The sequence below is a fragment of the Petromyzon marinus genome, chromosome 44 (genome assembly GCF_048934315.1).
Source record: "Petromyzon marinus isolate PM22_M1 ecotype Great Lakes invasive population chromosome 44, UKy_Petmar_22M1.pri1.0, whole genome shotgun sequence".
NCBI lineage: Eukaryota > Metazoa > Chordata > Hyperoartia > Petromyzontiformes > Petromyzontidae > Petromyzon > Petromyzon marinus.
In genome coordinates this window covers 9453944-9473567 of record NC_133710.1, presented here as the reverse complement: position 1 = coordinate 9473567, position 19624 = coordinate 9453944, and the positions used below count along the sequence as shown (strand labels likewise).

At 49.9% G+C, this 19624-nt stretch overlaps 1 protein-coding gene across 4 annotated transcripts in view; it reads right to left on the bottom strand.

The window, feature by feature from the left end:
- Positions 1-19624, bottom strand: part of ABCA7 (ATP binding cassette subfamily A member 7) — an 84627-nt gene that overhangs the window by 26752 nt on the left and 38251 nt on the right. For 2 of the 4 annotated variants that reach the window (XM_032970622.2, XM_032970623.2), the window contains exons 9-28: positions 19264-19489; positions 18425-18564; positions 17295-17411; positions 16876-17079; positions 16496-16701; positions 15815-15991; positions 14594-14816; positions 13515-13736; positions 12862-13066; positions 11925-12035; positions 10785-10965; positions 9631-9762; positions 8476-8615; positions 6991-7128; positions 6271-6527; positions 4359-4431; positions 3290-3492; positions 2268-2316; positions 1564-1677; positions 336-365 (exon numbers count right to left, since the gene is read on the bottom strand). In XM_032970622.2, the coding sequence (XP_032826513.1) occupies positions 336-365; positions 1564-1677; positions 2268-2316; positions 3290-3492; positions 4359-4431; positions 6271-6527; positions 6991-7128; positions 8476-8615; positions 9631-9762; positions 10785-10965; positions 11925-12035; positions 12862-13066; positions 13515-13736; positions 14594-14816; positions 15815-15991; positions 16496-16701; positions 16876-17079; positions 17295-17411; positions 18425-18564; positions 19264-19489 (3148 nt within the window). The remainder of the gene's footprint in view (positions 1-335; positions 366-1563; positions 1678-2267; positions 2317-3289; positions 3493-4358; positions 4432-6270; positions 6528-6990; positions 7129-8475; positions 8616-9630; positions 9763-10784; positions 10966-11924; positions 12036-12861; positions 13067-13514; positions 13737-14593; positions 14817-15814; positions 15992-16495; positions 16702-16875; positions 17080-17294; positions 17412-18424; positions 18565-19263; positions 19490-19624) is intronic. The other 2 variants (XM_032970624.2, XM_032970625.2) reach the window with 1 other exon arrangement.

The window sequence follows — 19624 nt, the reverse complement described above, 5'->3', positions numbered from 1 at the left end:
GCAAAAACAGACGATACAAATGACCGTGGCTCTCATATCGTACGATATATATACGTCGTGTAAACATGTTTGCAGCAACCCCCGCTACAACACAACCCAGCACACAACAACAGCGTGCAACAAAAGTATTCGAAACGACTGCACCCGAGACATAGCCCATTTATAGATTTCAGCCAATGAATGGTATTGTAGAAATTCGTGGATATTTTAAACTAAAATATTTAATTTAAAAAACACACAACACATTTTTTTCAAATCAAAGTCAGCGCTAGGCCAAGAAGAGGTAATTCCAAAGATTACGATGACAGGAGGCATTAAGAATGAACTCGATATACCTTTCTTCCACAGCTCTGGGATTCTGTATCCTTTAGGCATGCATGTGTTTAAACAAAGGGACAGTAGTTGGAGCGCACAGCACACCATAACGTTAATTGCACACACACACAATGTGGACACACAGCAATGTGGACAGCAAAGTGCACACACAACGTACACTCACACAACGCGCACACACACAATGTGCACGCACGCTACGTACACACACACAATCTGCACACGCAGCAACGTGCACACACACAACGTACATACATACACACACACAGAACGTACACGCAACTTGCACACACATCCACAACATACACACACACAACGTACATACACACACACAGAACATACACACATACACGCAACTTGCACACACATACACAACGTACACACACAACGTACACACACAACGTGCAAACACACAACGTGCACACACAGCAATGTGCATAAACAGCAACATGCACACACACACAACGTACACACACACAACGTGCACACACAACGTACACACACACACACACAACGTACACACACACAACGTACACACACAACCACAACGTAACAGCTCAGCGTTATCAGTCAAAAGCTATATATAAGTGGACATCCACCATGGTGTCACCCAGATTAAATGTTGAATTATTATTAGACAGTCGTTTGAACTGCATAGTTGAGATTTTATTTCCGTTTCACCGCACGTTCCAGCGCATTATTGTGTGTTTAGTTTGTTGTCCTTTCCCATAAGCATAGTTGGCTATGTACGGTGTGAAAGAAGTTGAAAATATATACAAACATACATTAAAGATTCCCCCAATAGTTGGATATCTAATAAAAAAAACTATATAAACATTTTTTTACTTTACCAGGTAAGGCGCACCAAGCTATGTAGCTCTTTTTCAGAAGCGACCTGGCCACAAATGATAGCTCAATGAAATGGCTTATCATCAACACTCCATATCAATACCACGTCTCCTACGTAGTACACCTCGGGGCGCCCTGCGGCAGGGAAACCCCCTGGCTGGCAGCTGTCCCTGTGTGCCACAAGGCAGAACGTGGCACCGATGAGCGAGCGAGCACTGGGTAAAAGTGTTACCGGGGAGAGCCCCGCGTCTCCACGTGGCTTCCCCAAATTGACGAAAATCGCGAGCAGTTTTTATTTGGACAAAGACGGCGGAGAATTGATTCTCTCGCCTAAACCCGAGAGGCTTTTGTGAGCCAACAGGCGAGGGGCGTGTAAAGCACCTTGAAACACGTTCCTCTCGGCCAGTTCCATGTCCACTTCGGGCTCGGCGTGGGTCGTCAGATGACACCCGGAGAAGCGTATCCTCCTGCGTCTCTTCCTCGGAATCTCCCCATCTGAAGTGAAACCACGACACAAACATAACCATCATAAATGCTTTACAGCAGGTGTTTTAAATGTTTAAACACCAAATTAGACATCCGTTGCAAGGCATTGAGTCAGCATTACTTTTGTCAAAACACGCAAACAAAATACGCTTTGATTATGTATTATGATTCGACTACACCAAAGACAGCCTCCTTTTTCCAATTAGATTGAAAATAAATTTCTCTAGAACTGATTATCGTGTTTAGTTTGTTGGCCTTCCCCCGCACGTCCAATGAGCACGGTTGGCTGCATACGGTGCGAAAGAATTTCAACATACATACATACATTGTCTCACCGGTGCTATAAACTAAAAGGATGCCAACGAGACGAACAGCACAAGGACGATCCAAACGCCAAAGCATTGATAGCTCGGGTTAAGCAGTTTTATCTATGGGACCCTTATTTTCAATACAATCTTTTGATAGAGTACTGCCAAGAAGGGTCCCACAGATAACGACCTTAACCCCAGCTCGGTCGAAAGGCGGAGGTCACGCGTGCTCGTTGCTGGACTGCTCTGGAATATCCGCGAAAGGCGCAGCAAGGCTTTGTTGCGACTCACTGTTTGCGTGACTGTTGGCGGCAGGCTCCTCGGCTACTTTCAGGAAGATCTGCAAGATTGGGAAAGACACAAAGGGTCGTGGGTGAGTAACGCACCACTTGAACACGCGCATGCTCGTGTGGTACGCGAGGCGAGGTGGCAGACGGGAGCGCAAGCGGTGCGGTGCATCTGTAAGGTTGATCATTCTCCTTTGCTGACCCCCAATGTCTGATATTCCCTTCCCCCGCCATCCGTACTGCCGACTCCCTGCCCCTGTTCAAGTTCAGATTGTAAGACATTCCTCCCCTCCTCTGCCTGTGACTGACCGCCTCTTCCTCGCTTTCTATTAAATAAATATGCCCACTGTTTCTCAAGAGTGTCTTGAGATAGTCGAATTTGTACAACATGACAGCGTGGCGTTGGGGAGACACCGTACCTGCAGATGACCAGCTCCGCCAGCTTCTCGCACGTGTGCGTGTCTGTATATATTCCACGTGGGGCACAGCTGGTGCATCATTCAGTACAACCCATGGGACCTGGGTTTGTCCCATGACCTCCTGCCAGCAGCGAGCCTTCGACACTTCATGTGGAGTCAAAGTGCACTTGGACTGGCACAGGCGCCGTGGTGACGTCACCGTCACTTTGTGGCAAATGGCGAGTATTGCTTTCGGTCTGTATGTGTGTGACTGTACGTGCGTGGGGGGCGGTAGTCTAGCGGCTAGCACGGTGTGCTATGAACCCAGTAACCCAAGTTCGATTCCTACTCAAGGCCAACACCAGTGACGACTATCTGGACCGGTCTTGGGCCTCTACTAGGTCGACTCAGTCTCAAATGAGTACCTGGTGTGGTGTGTAAACATCACCACTGGGGAAACAAAGGCAGCCAGGCATGGTGTTGGCCACCCACCCCCTCGTGTGCCGTGCCGGTCTTCAATAGGCACTAGCTAACAGCACTTGCTCCAGCAGTCTGTTCAGGCTACACGGGGGATCTTTGTCTTTGTACGTGCGTGTGTCTGTAAGTGCATGCGTGCGCCCGTTCCAACCTCCTCGAGCGTGGTGTCCGAGACGCCGTAGCTCGAGACGCCGAGCTCCGCCAGCTTCTCGTCGAGCTCCTTGAACAGCAGCGCGAAGGTGCCGTCCTTGGCGCCGTGGGAGGGGAGCAAGTAGGTCAGCTCCTGTCCAAAGTTCTCGATGAGCCGGGCGTCCGGCACGTGCTGCTGCAGCAGCCGCGTCACCGAGCTCACGTCTGCACACCGCACGGCACCACCACCATCGCCACCGGAGATCAAAGTCGCGTCGCTTAAAGGGAAGCAGTGCCACTGAAAACGCGAGTTTGTCCGCTAACTATTAAAGCGTGATATTCATTCTCATCGAAAAGCAGTTTTTAAACTTGTGATTGGCAGTGTGGAGCACGTGTGTTGAAATTGTTCTACAAGCACAAAGGTGATAAACGGGTTCTGAATTTGGGTGATTGGCCACTTGTACTCCATTGGAATTAAAAAGGGCAATGCCAGAGTTGATGATGGTGGTGATATGAAGTTGCAGATGCTGGGTAGAATGTTGCATCAAAGGACTCTGAGAGATGCCAATGGCAAGGGGAGGCCTTTACCCAAAAGTGGATTGATCATGGCTGATGATAATTATGATATGATAGTTAATGACAAAATGTGAATTGAAGTTACTGTAATTGTAAAAAAAACAAAGCAACTGGATGCGCATCGGCCTGCATTCGTGAATGGCGTTGAACGTTTAGACAGCGCGCCTCTGGGTGGAACGTACAATGACAACTACACCATTAGTCTCATTTGTCTCTACGCACCACAGTCATCATAGTTATGATCATCAGCCATGATCATCAGCCATGCTCTATCCACCGCTGGGAGCTGTGGCAATCCATTACAGACAAGCGATGCTACAATTGTTTGTTGTGCCACCTTACAAAGAGAGGAGGTTCGAAGTGTCGAGTCAGGATGTGAAGGGCTGTGCAGTGGACGGGGGATCTGACGGTCCCAGGAGAGGAATTCATGGTCAGGAGAGGAATTCATGATCAGGAGAGGGAACGCAGACCCCCCACAAGTGGGGCTAATTCAAGAAGGATGGCTCTGTACTAACCTGCGATCGAGTCGGGGTTAGATTCATCGCTTCCGAATCCTTCGTCCGAGCTGCTCGCTGAGTGGCGGTCATCCTGCGTCGAGTGGAGATTGGCAAACGTGGCAATGAAAATGATGAAAGGGAACGGAGCGAGCCCCGTTAAGAAAGTGCAGCAATATCTCTCATGGCTTCATCACGTCTATTGCTCATACGACACAAGAGCACAATGCATTTAACCATTACAGAAACGGTATCATGCAGACGTGAAGGGCGTTCTCAATCTACTGATGGATCATGGCCACCCCACGCCATGCGGATCGTGGGTGTTACTCGACCGTGTCTCCCCGCGCTGGTCAGTGCGGGTTGGTAAAGGCGGGGGGAGCATGGAAGTAGGGAGCCTTCAAGTATGGTACAACAATAAACTATACTGCATTGCCCACCGAGTAGCACCGCAGGCTGCACAAAAGCCTGATGTGCATGGTTGGTCACCTATCCGAGAGCTGTAACAAGGAGAAAAACCCTGCTTCGCTTCCGTAACCTGATGGAAGCATCGGGCCCATTCCGGGTGATTTGGTCACAGGTAGGAACATCTAATTATAATAAAAGAAAAAATATAAAGGGAAAACATTCCAACACAGGTTCGCATAGCTAAAAATTGATTCGGATTGGAGTTGTTATGGATTAGTGGGCGATTTAGAGATTCGCACTTGTGCGTTAAAAGTATAAACGTATTTTTTTTAAAGTAGAGTTCAAACTAAAGTAAATTTTGCATGTGATGCGTGCAGCACAAAGGCCATGCAAGGCGTGGTTAATAATATTAATAGCGCCGCATACAAAAGTCAGATGTGGCTTGCTTGGCTAATGGGACTCATAACGGCTAAGTCTGAGTGCAGAGACAGCCCCACTGAGGTGCTCAGTTCAAATCCTGCCGGCTGCACACACACAGAGGCAGTGTACGGAAATTCAAAGTTCTCTTTTTTAATTTTCTGTCTCCCTAATGCAACAACGACTGTTACGCAAAATTAAGTTGACCCCCAGAGAGATCGAGAGCAGAGCCTGACCTTTGACTAGAGTTTTAACTCGGAGCACAATCTGGTCTTAATTGCTGGTATGCTTATAGACAAATATGTGTTGGTTTACTCAGTAACAGATGAATGCAAAACGTAATTTAATCTCGAACATCATGCCAGGAGATGAAGCATCCCATCAGAAGTCTGGCAGAGCAGTGAAATCATCTGCGTTTGAAAATATCCCCTGGAAGTAGTTATGACAGAACTACTTTAAATTATCTCTGGTCCACATAGTAGAGGGAAGCTCTAATCATAAAACTTACTAATGCATTATCTTAAAACTTAACAATCCTAAAAACAAAACCCACACCAATACTATCTCATTGCTCTAGCTAGCGTTTGGCACCTTCAAGGGCAGGCCCTCGCCAAAGAGGTGGAAACTCCACATTCCCGGGACGTGAACCAACCGGCGGCACTCGAATTAGATAACAATAAAAAAGAAACTCCGTTTTGCAAAGGGCCTTTCCAATTACTAATCTCGAAGCACTGTATAACAGATGTAAATAAATCTTGTAAAAATAAAACACTGACACCAGTAAAAACCCAAACACAATACAGTACAAAAAACGACTCAAAATATAAAATAAAAACACAGACAACTGACTATCGGTGGAATCCGGGGAAGCGACTGCTATAAAAACGTATTCAAAACCTCCAGCAAAATTGTGCCCATCGCGCCCGCGACCCCTTACCACTCTTGTCCCGGCAGCGCGAGCGAAGTGCCAAAAGCGGCGGCGGCTGACGGCAGCGGAGAGAGAGGGAGGTGGCGTTGGGGAGGAGGGGGTGGGGTGGGGGCGGCAGGCGGCAGTGGAAACCGCGTGTCACGGTGCGCGTACATAGGGGGCCTGCCTGCCGTGCCACACCTGCATGAGCAGGCTGCGCGTGCGCTCCGTGAAGCTGCTGTCAGCCTCGAAGCGCGCCAGCCCGGCCAGGCAGCTCGAGTTGCTCCCGCCGCTGCCGCTGCGCTTCACCATGGTGAGGTAGTAGCCGGCGCCGAAGGCGTTCTTCAGGAAGAGCGACGAGCCGCAGCAGCGCAGGCGGCCGTGGGAGATGATGGCGATGCGGTCGCCCAGGAGGTCCGCCTCGTCCATGTGGTGCGTGGACAGGATGATGGTGCGGCCTGCGCGTGGGCAGGGGGCGGAGGGGAGCACGGCGGTGGTGGGGGGGGGGCATAGGGGGAGCATTGACGGGGGGGGAGGGGGGGGACACGGGAGAGACGTGGAAAGATATCAAGACAATGGGGAGATGTGGGACAGACGTGGGGGAGACGTGGGGGAGAAACAGGGGGGACATGGGGGAGACACGTGGGAGACATGGGGTAGACGTGGGGTAGACGTGGGGGAGACACGGGGGAGACATGGTGTATGCAGGTAGAATATGAGACGAGAGGAAGAACTCAGGGGGGACATGGTGGAGATGCAGAGGGATTCCAAATGCCGTGGCAGGGATGGTGCTGGCCACCCACTCCCTCGTGTGCCGTGCCAGGCTTCATAGGTGCTCGCTAACAGCACTTGCCCAACAGCCCGTTCAAGGCTATAGGGGGGATCTTTGTCTGTGGTGTGCGTGGAGCGGGAGCGCCGTACCGTGCCGGTACTTGAGCAGGAGGTTCCAGATGCCGCGGCGGGCGTAGGGGTCGACGCCGGCCGTGGGCTCGTCCAGGAACACGACCTTGGAGCCGCCCACGAACGCGATGCCGATGGACAGCTTCCTCTGCATGCCGCCTACCGGTGGGCAAAGGAGCTCCGTGAACACCCGCGTCTCACACCGCGCTGACACGGTCGAAGGATCTCGACACCGCGATCTCAGTGGGGCGAGCGATGTTGCGATCGCGGGAAGGGCCTCCCCAGCCGGAGGGAACCCCGGAGAGCTCGTTCCCCACGGTACACGGGCAAGCGGGTCTCTACTCACACGGCAACCACTGTGAACTTAGCCTACGAATAAATGATAAAGAGTCTCGCACTCATTGCACACAGAGTGCTTGACACAAATGAGCCGCAATACCTCGCTGATCTCGTCAAGGAGCATGAACCATCACGCGGCAGCGGCTTTTGGCCGGCCATCGAACAAAGACGGTCACCGCACCACGTGCTTTTAGGTCCACTTCTGCGTCCGTCTGGAACACTCTTCCTTCTAATATTAGCAAACCATTAGAGTTATGCAATTTTAAATCTAGATTGAAAACTAATTTCTTTAGAACTGCTTGTTGTGTTTAGTTTGTTGTCCTTCCCCCATACCTCCGTTTAGCACGATTGGCTATGTACGGTGTGAAAGAAGGTCAACATACATACAGTGTGTTTGGCCTACTCTTCCGTCCTGACCAGACGACTTGGAACAGGGAGTTAACCACAGTTTACTCCACCACACACGTGACCTACCAATCGACTGTGTTATAGCCATTCATAATTCTGGGTGGACAGGAGGGGATGTTTAAGAAACATGCATCATCGTCATCGTTTAAATATGCAGTGCAATGTGAAGCCAATGTGAGGTGACATTCATCTCTATTGGTGGAAATTCCACATTGAACACGGCACTCATTCCATCAACGCTGGAGGGGCGACGGCCTAAGTTTGTGACGAGGAATTTCAAACGAACGTGAATCAAGCGCTCTGACTACGGTGCCATCCCAGAAGACGTTACAATGAAGATTATCGAACCATTAAAGCCTCACTCAAGAGTAGGCTCTGAATTGGGGATGTTTTTCACGATGAGCCTTCTTGCCCGTGAGACGAAACCTGAGTGGCGTGAGACAGCCTAAAGCCACGACCACTCGAACATTCTCTCCCCCGAGGTGTGTTCAGGGTCATGCCACGGCGCGACGTCCGACGTTTCGCTCCACGCGCCGGGAGCCTCTCCGGGAACCGAAAACGTCAGGGAACGTCGTGCGAAGAACAGCACGACCCAAAAAAATCACATTGGCGCAGTAACACAACCCCTGAAAACCCGTACGGACGGGTCAGTGGCCCCCTGCATTGTCACGTCCATCCGCTATAGGCCCATTGGTCAGCCCAGCAGGCTGGGAGTTTCACAGGGACGTCGTGTGACCTCTGCGCTGTGCGTCTGTTTACCTGAGAGGCTCTTGGAGATGTCGCTTCTCTTGTGGGCAAGGTCCACGTCCTGGATCATCTGCTCGATCTCCTGCTTCGCTTCCTGCTCGGAGCGACCCTTCAGCCGGGCATAAAACCAGATGTGCTCCTCCACCGTCAATCTGTCGGCGGAGAGAGGAGCGGCAAGCACCGCTCGAGTGAATCAAATCCGTAAAACGATAAATAAGATACCATTAAAGAAATTGCACTCTCGATTGTGCTACTGGTGGAGCTATGCACTTTTAAATCCAGATTGAAAACTCATTTCTTTAGAACTGCTTTTTGTGTTGTCCTTCCCCCGCACCTCCGATGAGCACGGCTGGCTACGTACGGTGCGAAAGAAGTTCAAGATACCTACGTACATGCACCACGAGGACAAGAATCTGCTGGGAAATCTTTCAGAGCAGAGAGAATGACCCGCGGTAGTGGAAAATGTGCAGCTGCTTCTGGGATACCTCTACATGACCTCCGATCCACAGAACAGAGAGCAGCAGCACTTCCCCTACCCACCCTGCTATGTCAAATGTGTAATTCTTAGAGTTGGTCATTAAACTAAACTATTTTTTATTTTACCAGGTAAGGGCCACTGAGCTTTTTCAGAAGCCAAGGACTCTGTACATGTGATGTTGATTCTAAATGTGGAGGGAAAAACCAAAGGACTCGGAGAAAAATCCTCGCGACCATGGGGAGAGAGATATATGCAAACTCCAAATATACAGGTTTCAGGATTGGGGTCGAACCTACGACCTCCTGTATACCAGGCGAAGTAGTTAACATCTAACCACTTTAACACGTAGGCTTTCGCGACCAATATTATTCATAATAAAGGTTTTTGGGTTAGATCTCGTTATTTATAAATGTGTCGTAACTCTCCACCACCCGACATGTGTCACGTTGACAAAAGACAATTAGTTCACTACTTTAGCCCACCGGTGTGTTGAAGAGTGAATCCTTTATAACATCATGCTACAGGCCCCGCACTAGCTTCATCCGGCACTGCCGTGAGCAGCCTATAAATCCCGTGTTTACGCATTGATGGTCATTCATCAGAACACTCTCCAGGCTTTAATCTTCTTAGCTTCCCAGACCTGACGGGACCGGGCATGTTCCGGTGAAACGAATGGGGCGTGAACTCACCGGTCAAAGAGCACGTTGTACTGGGGGCACACGCCCAGGTTCTTGCGGATTTTATCGATGTCCGTCCGGATATCTCTTCCGAGGATGTACGCCGTGCCGGCCGTTGGAGGGAACAGCCCGGTCAGGATCGACCTGACGACAGCACGGACAAAATACAGACACGCGTGGGCATTTTGTTAGTCCACTGCTGGATGAGGGCCTCCTCCCCAGCGGCGTGCGTGCGGGTTGTGTGGGTCGTTCGACCGGACTTGACTGCCGATAATTATCAACGTGGTTTTGAGAAGGCAGGTAGCCAAGTGCGGTACAACAACGGATTTTGCCGCACTGTCCTCTGCTGCCCACAACGTAGCCCGGCAGCAGCAGCAAAAGCAGCAACAGCAGTAGCCAATAGCAACTTGGCATGCAAGTTGCTATTGGCTACTGGTGTAGCCAATAGCAACTTGGTCGCCCACTCAAGCACTATCCAGGCTTAAACACAGCTTAGCTTCCGAGATCTGATGAGACTGGGCTTATGCTGGGTGATATGGCTACAGCTCGGCTTGCTTGAGTGAAAATGTACTTGTACAAGCTGATAAACATTTACTCCATCCGTGAGAAAGAATAAGGTTAGTACTACTGTGCAGTTTTATCCAACCTATTGATTTTTCAAACACGTTTCAACTGAACAAATGGAACTTTATCCAACGTAAAAAGCGGATGTGGTTTACCTCTCCGCTCATTTTCCGAGCCCTCACACATTTGTCAGCGCCCTCCCACAGCTTTGCGGTCCTGGACAACTGCCCTAAAATAATTTAAACCATAAACATTTTTTTTTATTTACCAGGTAAGGCCCACTAATCTACATAGCTCTTTTTCAGAAGTTACCTAGCCACAAAGAATAGCTCAACAATGTGGTTTATCACGTGGAAATGTATAGCAGGAGCCAAATACTCTAAACGCATGTTTTAAAATGAGGAAGGAAAAAACGGAGGACCCGGAGAAAAATGAACGCGACCACTTTGAGTGACAGACACGCAAACTCCAAATATACAGCAGGCATCAGGGGTTGGGATCAAACCCACGACCTCTCCTGTACACCAGGCGAGGTAGTTAACATCCTGCTACCGCGGCAGGGAGTGGTCGTGGAGGGGTGGGGGGAGGGTGGCATGACGTACATGGTGGTGGTCTTGCCGGCCCCGTTGTGTCCCAGGAAGGAGGTGATCTGGCCCTGGTAGAAGTTGAGGCTCAGGCCGTCGACGGCGAGCTTCTTGCCCGCATTGTAGATCTTCACCAGGCCCTGGATGGAGACGCCCACGGGCAGGTCGCCCGGCTCGTCCTCCACGTAAATGTTGTCCGCTGCAGGGTGAATAAAACAGGGGGCAGTCAACGGCGGGGGTCGCTTACGATGGTTGCTGCCACTCCTTACGCTGTTCCCAATGTCGGAGGCTCCGCCGATCATCCCTGCTGGCTGCATGTACTGCATGTATGTTGAACTTCTTTCGCACTGTATGTAGCCAACCCGTGCTAATCGGAAGTCATCGAAAAGGAATCGGAAGAAAAACTTCTGATGTACACGTACGTGATCGGAGTGGGAAAGGGTTAAGGCTTTCCCACCTCTCTTCTGCCTGTGACTGTCTTCTCTAATCTGTATTGTCTCACATATAAAAGTCGGTTTCTTTGCAAAAATAAAAAAAATGTTTTGTCCATCAGCCTTGCGGGCCTTTCTGGTGCGATGTTTCATATCAGCATTCGTTCACGCAGGCCAGTTTCAACATTATACATCTTAGAATGTTGAAACAACAGATGCTTAAAAATGTATTATAAATGTGACGCGTCTCATGGTAAAATTGCCGTGTGAGTAAAATGCCAATGTGTTGTTGTACACCTTCCTCCACCCGACATAGCCAAATAAATAATGCTGTCACTTGAGGAACAAACGAGGCCAATTTATATCTGCTTCAGTTCGCACGCCAGTAATGCTGGAGAGCGATCCACAGTGTTTATCAATTCCGTATCATTGGTCGCAAAAGGCTACTCGTTAGGCATCTGTATATATGTATGTTGAACTTCTTTCGCACCGTCGTACGTAGCCAACTTCTTTCGCACCGTACGTAGCCAACCGTGCTAATCGGAGGTGCCGGAGGAAGGAAAATCTATCGAATAAAACAGACTGAAGCGCACTCAAGACTGACGGACGGAAGCACAGGAACACGAGTGAATACCGCGACGAGACAGACCGGCCGGAGAGAAGACAAGACGGACGCGTCAACGAGCGAGCGGACGTGAGACGGAAGCATGCACGGCCACGATCGTACCCTGCGGTTGTTTCTGAGCGATCGTCTCGTACAGCTCCTTCTCCATGGTGTCGCCGCGCCAGTAGGCACGGGTGCAGGGGAAGTACCACGGCTTGGGGACTCCGTACTGGCCTGAGAATGTGCCAGGGGGAAACACAGACACTTTATACCGAGCAAGACCAAACAACCGTTCACGACAACGGTAGCGGCGGTGGCGGCAGCAGCAACAGCAGCAATGGCATCAGTACCAGATAGACTAAAAACTAATCATATTTTTTTTTATTTTACCAGGTAAAACCCACTGAGCTATGTAGCTCTTTTTCAGAAGCGACCTGACCACAAATGATAGCTCAACAAAGTGGCTTATAGTGTGGAAATTTAGAGCAGCCGAAAACTCTAAACGCACGTTTCTAAATGTAGAGTAAAAAAATCGGACGACCCGGAGAAAAGTCCATGCGACCAAACCCACGACCTCCCACATACCAGGCAAGGTAGTTAACATTTCGCCACCGTGGCGTCCACTGATGCTCAGCTGTGACTCTCCATCGGGCTTTCAGGAGTTTTCCATCAACTGACGCCCCTCTCTTTCCCCCAGATGTTTCCCTCACACATATTATAATCCATGACAGTTGCAGAAAATGTATAAAATCTGTAAAAAAATTGACGTTGAAAATTTTTTTCACGGGAAAATGGCCTTTGGCGAGGTGATGGACGTGTCAGGAACCAATCAACTGGAAAAACGTGATGAGCCACTCGCATATACATGAGATGCGATTGGATGCTCCGCCGGAAGACACGACGCAGAAACTTTGCATCATGGCATAACGCCGGGAGCAAGATCGGGAAAACGCTGATCGGGGGGGAATAAAAAACTGAACGACGTGTTTTTTTTTCTTTACAAAATTAAAATGTGGCAGGGTGAGACAGGCTCCACTAGGCAAGGGCAGGCCCCCCGTACCGGGGAACACGTTCTCGATGTAGACTGTGAGGAGGCCGTAGACAAAGGCGTCAAACAGCATCATGAATATGGAGGAGATGAAGGTGTAGTCTTCGCCCTCCACGGGGCTGGAGAAGACGTTCTCCCACTGCATGCCGACGCCCTGCTCCTCGTAGAGGGAGAAGAACTCCGAGCCGAAGCTAAAGGCCACCGTGGAGAAGATGCTCTGTCGAAGACAACAACACCATCGCTTTTTACCGTGCTTTCATCGTACGTGGCCTCCCGCTGCCGCTCCAAAGGAGAAGCCACTCACACAAACGAGGCACTCGCACATTCCTCCGGTAAAACAAAGAAAATCATTAGTCGCAAAATGACTCAATTGAGATTGCAGCAAATCGTCACCCCGCCCACCACTGCAAAAACTTGGCAGGACCCTCCTGAAAAAAAGTCACGAGACTCAGATAGAGCTTCCCTAGGTAAACGATCAACATTTTAAACAATACACATCAAGGTCCGTTAGATTGATGCAGACCCGTGGGAGAAGACGTGTGGGAGGTTATTTTCGGCCTACTCTTCCGCGGCTGGCCGGACGGCATGGAAGAGGTGGGGGTGGGGGGACCGAACCCGCACGTTACGCCCGAGGCACGCCGCGGGTTGCAGACACGGGCACCTACCGTGGAGATCTTGACGGAGTAGGTGATCTGATTCTGCCAAGCGACGCACAGCACGTAGGGCAGGTAGAAAGAGAAGTAGACGATGCCACCCGTGGCGGCTGCCAGGTTGGCACGCGAGAAGAACGTGCTGATGAGGAAGCACTGCATGACCGTGGCGATGGCGAACACGCACAGGTAGAGGTACACGATAGTCGGGTCGCTGTAGTACAGGATGTTCCCCAACTGCTCGCGCACATAAAGACAAAGATCCCCCGTGTAGTCTTTCAAGACTGTTCGGGAAAGTGTTGTTAGCGAGTAGCACCTATGAAGGCTGGTGGCACGGCACACGAGCCAGCACCATGCCCGGCAATGTTCACTACACAACGCACCAGGGTACTCATTTGAGGTGAGCTAGGAGAGGTTCAGGACCGGTCACTAGTGTTGTCCGTGAGCTGGAGTCGAACTCTGGTTTTCTGGGCTAGTAGCGCAGTGCACTAACCGTGCGCGCGCACACACACACCCACACAAATGTGTACACGTGCATCGGCGGGCTACACGAGCGGGATGTGTGGATTAGCAAACTGTGGTTGTGTAATCCATAATTATGCAATCCATGACTGCGTAAATCATGACCATGTAAACTATGACTGTGTATTCTTGGTTCTTTCGGTAAAGTCATGTAGAAGGGAAACAATAAAATAATAAAAATATAAAACAATAAAATTCTCACGTTTCGACTGCAACACAAGCAATCATCATCAGGTGTGAAAACCACAGCAAGAAAATTTGAAAAAAGTGGCGGTTTTTTTAACGTTACAAGACTGTTCTACTTCTCTTTCTCCCTGCAGTCATGAAAGCTTTAAATCAAAATTTATGACTGTGTAATCAATGCTGCAGAGAACTGGGTGAGCAGGTGGGCAGGTGGGCCGGTGGGCAGGTGGACAGGTGGGCAAGTGGGCAGGTGGGCAGGTGGGTAAGTGGGCAGGTGGGCAAGTGGGCAGGTCGGCAGGTGGGGATGTGGGCAGGTTTAGGAAAGGGGCGGTGGGGGGGCATTTACTGGTCAAAGGGGCGGCACGGACGCACGCGCGACGACCCCTGACCTTGAGCAGCACGGTGAGCAGCATGGCGCTGATGAGCAGCGGGATGAGGATGCTGATGAACCAGCTGAGCCACAGCATGCTGGTGCTGAGGCCCATGATGCGCATCGTCTCCTTGAGCCGCGCCTCCTTCTCGTGCACAACCTCCTTCAGGATCATGGCCACTGAGTACATCCACGCCAGCGTGAGGAACATGGGCAGCGAGCGGTTCATGATGCGCAGGAAGCTGTCGGAGTGAAGCCGCGACGAGTAAGGTGGGGAGTGGGTGGGGGGAGAGACAGCGTTGGAAAGAGAGAAGTCAGTCGTTAGAACTGCTTTTTGTGTTTCTTTTTTTATCCTTCACCCACACCTCCAATTAGCACGGTTGGCTACGTAGGTTGCGAAAGAAGTTCAATATTTATTCACACAAAACATCAATAATCCTAAAAAAGCTCCCAGCGTGTGCGCCAGAAACGTCAGACAACCAGGTCTGACAAATACTCCTGCGTAGATAATGAATAGACAATAGGCTTTATCCTTTCCGGCAAGAATAGAGGTGTTGAGATGTTCAAACGCCAAATAGACATCTGCATTAACCACACATGCTTGTAGTAAAACATGCAGACAAACGTGCTTTGATCATAATAGTGTTGTGCATTGTCCTTTGGACCTGATTGGCCTACACAAGAGCTGCAGCCTCCTTCATGGCTTCGTCTCAGAGAACACCAAAAGTCGAAGAGCACTAATATTCAATGATACAATCGTCACAGAGCGCTCCACACGTAAACGTAATGTTACAGAATTTTAATTTGACATACACGAAATGGTAAAAAGTGTATACACTAGTTACAAAATAATATTTAACCTTATTTTTAAAACCGTGACACCTTCCTAATATCAGATTGGGCGTTGACGGTGTACTCCACTTGAACACAATGTCGACCAGCATGCTGCACCATGAACACCTCAAACACTATATCATGGGACCTTTTTGCGAGTATCCAAGTATGATTCCTTACAAAAGGTATCTATTTGGCGTTTGAACATCTGTTTTAACACCTGTTTTATTGCCTAAGAGGATAAAGCCTATTCTTATTTTTCATAGCTCACATGTGTTCAACGACGCATCGATGAATCGAATAAAAAAATGCATTCTTATGCTCTCACTGCGTGCGGAGCTTTGTGCGTGCGCGGCACAACGCGGGGTGCGCACTACAACGCGGGAAGCACGGAGACGCGGCTTACATGTCGTCCACATAGCAGGGGTATGGCATCTGCTGCACGTAGACGCCCACGGAGAGGCTCCCGTTGGTCTGGGCACGGATAATCCCCTGCTCCACGGAGTCCTGGAGGTACGCGAAACCGCCCCAGATGTAGCGGAGGTCGTCGAAGGGGTCGGCTCTGGGACCCGGGTCCCAGTACCTGCTCATCGTCACCCAAGCACGCACCCATAGGAAAGGTCATGACAGAGATCAGCGTGTTTGGCATATTGCTTGGAGTTGGGCAAACATCCCAAATGCAGCATCCTGCTAAGTTTAGGGGATTTGGCCACTGTAAATTTCCACTTGATAAGCGACTTTGTTGACCTATCATTTGTGGCCAGGTCGCTTCTGAAAAAAAATCTATGTAGCTTCATAGACCTTACCTGGTAAAATAAGAATAGCTTCTTAATAGTTTGGACAAAATCATGATACGCGCGGATGATGCAACGCTTTCCACAACGTGTTTGTCTTTGGAAATGTTTCATTAGCACCATGGGAGAATGCGTACTTGCACACATCAGTACGTTACAAGGGTATTATTTGTATTGTATAAAGTCACTTACAAGGGAATTATTTGCATCGTATAAAGTCAGTTACGAGCCGTATATCATATCCGCGCACCCCGCCGTCATAGCCTTGCGTCCGCCTGCTGCTCGCTCCTGACCTGTCCTTGATCTTGTTGGTCCGTTGCACGCTGTCGATGTCCATGCGGATCTTGTACCGGACGTGCGCGGGCAACTCCTCGGAGTTGGGGTCCAGGTCCATGAAGACGATCCCGGCCCAGAACTCGTTCTCATCCAGCAGCTCCAGTGCTCGTGACACCAGCTGCTCCTCGTCCGGCTGCCCCTCGAACTTGTCCAGGTTCATGCACTGCCAAGGGGGGAAGCAGGAGAGGCGATGAGGTGAGGAGACGGAGGCATGCGAGTGGGGCCAAAACTGCCTGGTGTTCGGCGCTCAGCTTGGTTGCCGTAGTGCCCGCGTGTGCCAAGATGGTGCCCGCCGTGAGCCAAGATGGCGCCCGCCCTGAACCAAGATGGCACCCACCTCGAGGAACTGGGTGGCGGTCTCCAGCACGGCGTCGGTGTCGTTGAGGAGGACCTGCCAGTTCTGCTGGAGGAGGTGCGTGGCGATTCCCGAAATGCCGCCGACCTGCGCGCTGAGGAAGGAGAGGAGGCTGTCGACGCTCCAGCCCGTGCCGTTGAGAGCGGCGTCCAGCACGGAGGCCACCTCCGGGGTCCGCAGCAGGTCCTGCGCTCACAGACGAGGAGAGGATGAGGGAAGGGGAGGAGGAGATGAGGGGACGAGACGGGAAGGAGACACGGAGATAAAATTACATTTGTTATATTACTGTACATAATTTGAGGAGGCCTTCATTCAGCAGTAGATTGATCATGGCTGATGATGGTTATGATGATGATACTGCTGTAGTGATTATGATTATTATTGTTGTTGCTGTAACTCACCTTCAAGCCGTTTATCTCCTGGCTGTTCTGCATGAACTCCCAGAGTTGAGGCTTTACCGCCCGCCAGGCCTCGAACACATTTCCCAGCATACCCATCTTCACAAACGTGTCATTGGCCTGACAATACAACGCAACGCAAACTGTGTAAAAAACAACACTTTTGTACTGTAGTAAAAAATATGCTATTTCTAACAGGTATAAGAGAGCAGGAATAAAACAATAACAGATATTAGTCAAGGTTAAATAATAGATCCAGGCTAGATTTGACAACATTGATTGCCACAATCTAAGTTGGGCCTATTTTGAGGAAAATCGGAGATAAAAGAACAAAGAGATGTGGTAAAGATCTAAAATTAAAGACAACTTCAATTATCCGAAGCAACGAGGGTGATTCAAGGCAGAAGACAGTGAAAGTCGTTCAAAGAGCAGTTCAAAACAACTGAGTTTTCAATGTAGATGATTTAAAAGTGCATAGTTGGTTATTGCTTTTGGTTAATAAAGCCGTTACCATTGCTGACAGACCATCTTGACTGGGACCATTTCTTACCGTACAGTTGGAAAGGTAACCGGGGCTCTAATGTGGCGAGATGTTAACTACCTCGCTTGGTACGCAGGAGGTTGTGGATTCGATCCCGACCCTGACGCCTGCATATTTGGAGTTTGCATGTTCTTTCCATGGTCACGTGGATTATTCTCTGGGTCCTCCAGTTTTTCCCTCCACATTTAGAATCGATATGCATTTAAAGTTTTTGGCTGATATAAATTCCCACGTTATAAGCCAATATGTTCGAGCTATCATTTGTGAAAGCCAGGTCGCTTTTGAAAAAAAAATCTATACAGCTCAGTGTGTCTTACCTGGTTAAATAAGAATAGTTTGAATAGTTTAGTTTTATATACGAACTGTATCTATAACCAGGCGACAACCAATCGAGACAGATAACTCATGTGCAAAGACGATATACAAGTATGTATTTGTTTGTCTCTTGCCATTATCTGGCTTTGCCAGGAGGGGTGGCGGCAAATGTATATCTATGATAATTGACTTGCAATCGCAGTTGATGCCACCATAGGTCATAGTTTAGTTGAAGAAAAACAGATAGCGGTTCTCGAGTGAAATCGATGAATCGCACCTCTCGCACGATGCGCTGCACCGCGGGCGTGTTGGGAGAGAAGAGGATCTTTCCCATGAACAGTGGCTTGACAGTGTTCCACATGAAGCGCGTGGCCAGGTTCGATTCCATCCTCTGGATCATGTTGTTGCAATACGCAGCTGTTGAGGACAAGGGCGTCACATACGGGAAGAGTTGCTTAGTTAAGTTAGTTTACTTTGTTAGGTTTTTGAGTCAGCTGGCCAGGATTGGGCAAAACTTTGCCAACTTTTGACCCAATCAAATGGAGGGCACAGACCACGTGTTGCTAACCTGACATAAAAACTAACAATCACATATTTGCATCGCCGATTGTATCAAGCGGACATTTGGGGGGCGGCATTTTCCCCCGAGAGCAATAGGGCCCAACCATTCTGATCACGGCTGGTCTCATCAGGTTTCAGAAGCTAAGGTAGGGTTGGGCCTGGTTAGTGCTTGGATGGGTTTCTCGGTCTCATCTCACCGATGTAAAGGCCGTGAGATGCCTGGAGATGGCAGAACACCTGTGGGCACAGCCCGTGGTTAGATTTGGTACCCTCACTGGATTGCGTCTGTCTGTGGATTTAATTCCTCTATCCCCCTCCGCACGCAGTACGCAGGGTGGATTTTATCCAGATATACTCTGGTTTTCTCCCACATGAATCCAAACACTCATGCACGAATATTGGCCCAAACATCCAACAGAGCTTTGAATCTCATCTCGGCCTATCGTGACAATCCACCGAACCGCTGGGATGTACACTTATTAGACGCCTAACGATGATGATGATGATGATAATCGTGACAACGTCGACGGCGAATGGTGACTACGTCCGACTCACTTGTGGAGTTGTCATAGACGTAGGCCTTCTCTTCGGACATGTTGCTGCTCAGGAAGGATTTGAAGTTGTTCTCCTCGTACGGGTTCATGGAGCGGATGGTGATGAGGCCCTCCTCGGGGTAGCCGCACACAAGCCGCGACACCGAGCGGAAGCCGCGCATCAGCCCCATCGTGCTGTTGGGGGCCAACGAACCTCCGTCCGAGTCGTCCTGAAGCTCCTCAAAGGTCTGCGCGAAAAACCGCCCACACAGAGAGAATAGGCGTCACTGCGCGCTCGCACGATGCAATGCTGCATATCCCACCGCCCCCGTATCCGCCCTGACCGACCGACCACCGTCACCCCACGCACCTAATCAATTAAC